General features: G+C 34.2%; 1 protein-coding gene across 1 annotated transcript in view; it reads left to right on the forward strand.

Annotated features, from left to right (window-relative positions):
• Positions 1-4,417, forward strand: part of LOC106875347 (uncharacterized) — a 72,640-nt gene extending 68,223 nt beyond the window's left edge. Inside the window, 3 exon segments of the mRNA XM_052967243.1 lie at positions 432-611; positions 1,621-1,714; positions 4,324-4,417. Coding sequence (XP_052823203.1) covers positions 432-611; positions 1,621-1,714; positions 4,324-4,381 — 332 coding nt within the window. The 3' untranslated portion in view covers positions 4,382-4,417.
• The last annotated feature ends 750 nt before the right edge of the window (positions 4,418-5,167 follow it).

Raw genomic sequence — 5,167 nt, forward strand, 5'->3', positions numbered from 1 at the left:
ACTCTGACGGGTATTCACATTGACATTACACATCCAACGGAGCATACTGGCTTCATTCCTTGCGAGCTTACGTATGTCCTCAGCAGTTACAGCCCATGTTTCACTGCCATGTAGCATGGCTGTTCGTACGCATGCGTCATACAGTCTGCCTTTTACTCTGAGTGAGAGTCCCTTTGTCGCCAGCAGGGGTAAGAGCTCTCTAAACTTTGCCCAGGCTATTCTTATTCTAGCAGCTACACTTTCAGTGCACCCACTCCCACTACTAACTTGGTCGCCCAGATAGCGGAAGCTATCGACTACCTCTAGTTTTTCACCCTGGAATGAGATTGAATTGTACAAATTCTTGAAGCTCTTGCTTCTCAACTAAATAACCAATAAAATGGTTGTTATATAAAGAATGATGATATCTTCTAACTTTGTTCTGTTTCCAGTGAACTACCTGCTCCATGAATGTTTAGATATTTACTATAAAGCATATGGTAATGAGTTCACTGTAGAGTTCCCCACTGGATCAAGGGATAGAAAGAACCTCCGAGATATCAGAAAAGAAATATCCAAAAGAATTGTATCTCTTTTCCTACCAAACAGAGAAGGCTACCGACCAATTCATGGTAAGTAATCTTTTTTATTTATTCATTTAATGTCTTTGACATCGAATCCAACCAGAATACTGAGCCACTCTTATCATCATTATCATTATCATCATCATTTGACATCCATTTTCCATGCTGGCACAAGATGGATGGTTTGACAAGAGCTGGTAAGGCCAGGGCTCCATTGTCTGTTTCTATTGTCTGTTCTGGCATGGTTTCAACAGCTGGATGCCCTTCTTAACACCAACCATTTCACAGAATGTACTCAGTGCAATTTAAGTGGTCAGCACTTCTGTATGAAACTGCCTACATCCATACACATCACATGACCAAAACAGCACAGTCTTCTCTCTTGCACACTCATCTAATTTTTCTTATACCCAACTTTTCCCTCAAAACACGAACACTCTGTCACATATGTATACTGACATTGCACATCCAGCAAAGCAAATAAGCAGGTAAATTTATTTGATAATTTAGATGCTTAGCATTCATTTTGAGCAATTAATCGTAAGTTTTCATTTCTCTTAATTCAAACAAAATGAAGATAATAGAAATTCTATTGGAAAAGAATTATTTTTGAATCATTCGATGTGCTTTAAACCATTTTGTAAAGAAGCATAGCTGTATGGTAAGAAGCTTGCTTTCCACCCACATGGTTCTGGGTTCAGGCCCACTGTTGGCACCTTGGACAAACGTCTTCTACTATAGCTGTGAGTGGATTTGGTAGACAAAAACTGAAAGAAGCCCATTGTATATATGTGTGTGTATATATTTATGTCCCTCCACCATCACTTCACAACCAATGTTGGGGGTGCGTTTATGCTCCCATAACTTCATGGTTTGGCAAAAGAAACCGATAGAATAAATACTAGGCTTACAAAGAATAAGTCCTAAGGTTGATTTCTTCAACTAAAAAAACTCTTTAAGGCAATGCTCCAGCATGACCACAGTCAAATGACTGAAACAAGTAAAAGAATAAAAGAATATATAAAATTTCTTATATATTTATTTATTTATTTTCTAGGTAATGAACCACTTTACCAAAAAGATTATTTACAACATATAGTACTGTTCTACGAATATTTTAATGCAGAAAATGGACTCGGTTGTGGTGCTAGGTGAGTATATCATTATAGTTTATAATTCATTTTTGGAACAGTGGATCTCAAAGTACACATAAAGCTATAAATCATAGCATGTGATTAGTTAATTTTTTTTTTTATGGAAATGGAAGTATGTGCATGTTAACCATTTTGTAACCATATTCCTAAAATACTTTGTTTTTGTATTCAAATTAAGTTTTAAAATAGTCCAGAATTAGAAAGGTTTTAATAATAGGTATTCACCTTTTGTTTGAAACAGCACTTAATAAAATGTTCTTACATTAATTTATAATGAAAGATTTATTTTCATATTGCTATACTTGGGGATGTTTGTTTTTTTTGCCAATTAAACACGCACTATTTATTCGATCTTAACTTTAGTTTTAATTCATATTATTTTCCATTTATGTCTGTCAAAGCTCTCTGGCTATACACTTCCTGTCCCATACGTCTCATCCTGCTTATTTCATTTTGTCCTTCTGTGGTATATATCTCTATATGTGCATGTGTTTACGTCTGTGTGTATATGTGTGTGTTTGTCTGTGTCTAGTATGTGTGTCCCATGTGCATGTTTAACATCTTATCTGTCATCATCATCTTCTAACATCTGTTCTCCATGCTGGCAGGGGTTGGATGGTTTGACAGGATTTGGCCAGCTCAAAGGCTGCCCAGGCTCCAGTTGTTTGTTTTGGCATGGTTTCTATGGCTGAATACCCTTCCTAATGCCAACCATTTTACAGAATGTACTGGGTGCTTTTACATGGTACCAGCATGGGCACTTTTGTATCATGTAATTCTCTTTTCCAAAATATAAACAACTATTTTTTGATTTGTAAACATAACATTGAAATATGGCACTTTCATAATGTAGTTTATTTGTGATAAATATATGGTTTCGCATTTTATTCCAGTATACTATCACAAATTTGTATTTACATGCACAGAATCATACATTTGGCCCCTATAAAATGATTATAAAATATCTTTCAATAAATGCATAATGAAGTATACTAAATTTGTTTTTGCTTAATTTTTCTCACAAAGTTTACTGTAAAACAGGGGCACATCTTATGTATGAGCATGTCTTATACTCTGGCAAATATGCAAATATACATGGTAGATAATTAGGGAGCTTTTACAAGTCCACAGAGGAGCTTCTATGCATTCATTCAGCCTTCTAGAACAACCAAATTTTCATTAAATCAAAGTCAACCATCTTAGGAAAAAACAAAAAAATGTGACATTACATTGGACAATGTAGTATTAAATATACATCATAAAAGGTGAAAGACGGGATGATCACAGATAGAATGCATTTCATCATAAGTCTGCTCAGTCTGGAAAGACCTTGGTTTAAACAAAAACATTAGTCTGTTTCATTTTATTTTGAAATAACTACAGAGTATTTTTATTATCGTTAATATCACCTAACAGAAATTGCATTAATATGTTACACTAACATAAGGCGACCAGCTGGTAGAATTGTTAGCACACCAGACAAAATACTTAGTGGCATTTCATCCATCTTTACATTCCTAGGGAAAATTCCACTGAGGTCGACTTTACCTTTCATCCTTTCAGAATCAATAAAATAAATACCAGTTGAGCACTGGGGTTGATGTAATTGACTTACCTTCACCCCAAAACTTGCTGACCTTGTGCCAAAATTTGAGGCCAATATATTACACTAACATTGCCTTAGTTATAAATCTAAGTAATATGTTGTTTTTATTTTTTCTGATCAACCTAGTTATGAAGATATGTGACAGTGTTGCTCGCATAAGTTAAGATGGTTAGATTCTAACTGCAAACAAAGAAATTATGCTTTTATCTGAAAAGTCATTCACTCGTAGTGGAAAGGGCAGCCAAGTAAACAAAATAGTTACACCTACAATATGCAAACATTTAAATCAAATGTATTAGCTTAAAAGCATGAAACTAAAATATGTTGTCATCATTGGTGGGGGTAGTGGCACTTTTGTTATTGCTGCTACTACTTAAACCTAGGTCAAGCAGACCTATGATCAAAGGCATTCCAACCATGACTATACCAAGGAGTTCTTTGTCAAAGGTGTCAATACCTTTTTGAGATACTAGGGAGTGATTTTAGAAAGATTTGGCTGCTATTTCTTGCAGGCTCCCCTATAAGTGTTTAGAGGTGTATTGATCAGTCAGTTTGTTTATTTTATAGTGTTCATAAAAGGCATAAAAGAACTTGTTTTTTTCATTATCTTCAATCAACTATCCATTCCTCACTCTTAACATGAATTAGAAAGTCCATATTTTAAAAATTTTGTATATATTCGTGTGTGTGTGTGTGTGTGTGACCTGTTTGACTATTGATGTTGGTTTGTTTACATCCCAGTAACTTAGTAGTTTGGCAAAAGAAACCAATAGAATCAGTACCAGACCTTAAAAACCTAGTACCAGGGTCAATTCGTTTGCCTAAAACTCTTCAAAGTGGTGCTTCAGCATGACCAGAGTCAAATGATTTAAACAAGTAAAAGATTAAAGATTTTGATGACTAGAAATATTTTCTGTTCTTATACAGGTAAAAAAATACAAGAATCCAAAATATTTTCCCATGCTTATTTTAATCTTATATCATCTTTTCTTTTTTACAGTCATCAAACTGGATGGAGTTCTCTAGTCGTGGAATTTATCAGAAATTTACATTCTTGACACCAAGTTAATTAAATTTCCTTGGTTTTTAACTCACTAGTAGTCATTCTCTTATTTATTTTCCACAAATATTAAATTTTTTATTTTTCTATCAAAGTACATTTGAACATCCTATGTTTTAATCAGCTTATCTCTTTATCATTCATTCAATCTTTTTTCCAAATATATCATGTTTAAGATTGCTTTCAACTTAGTTCCTAGTTAAATTGAAAACATGCACACACAATGTTGATGGACTCTCTTGTCATGGATGACAGGTGAAGTTACCACAATTTCTTGTTGAATAACCTGTAGATGAATTGTTTATAGCAGTCAAATGTCTTTGCTGTACATTAGCTCACTTTCTCCATGAAATTAGCATTACCTGTACAGATGTCAAAGTGATTGCAGAGCAATGTGAAATGAAATGCTTTGCTCAAGAGCACCACACTCTATTGGTTTGGGAATCAAAAGCACAATCTTAAAATCATATGTGCAATATGCTAACCAATAGGTCACTACCCTCACTTGAGGGCTCACAAGATACATTTAACCCATGAGCATTTAAACTGGTTATGTCCAGCCAAAATATTCTACATGTTTTACATTCAAACCAGCCAGATCAGGCCTCTCACAATTATTCTACAATGTCAATCTAAAAATAAACATTCATGTTATAACAATCTTGAAGCTACAAGATAATATATGATTAGTTCAAAACAATGTGAATAAATAAGCATTGCCTATGACAGATGCTAAAGACAAGATGCTTATGACAGATGCTGAATGCTTAAGAATTATTTATAT

Source organism: Octopus bimaculoides, chromosome 1 (assembly GCF_001194135.2).
Source record: "Octopus bimaculoides isolate UCB-OBI-ISO-001 chromosome 1, ASM119413v2, whole genome shotgun sequence".
Taxonomy (NCBI): domain Eukaryota; kingdom Metazoa; phylum Mollusca; class Cephalopoda; order Octopoda; family Octopodidae; genus Octopus; species Octopus bimaculoides.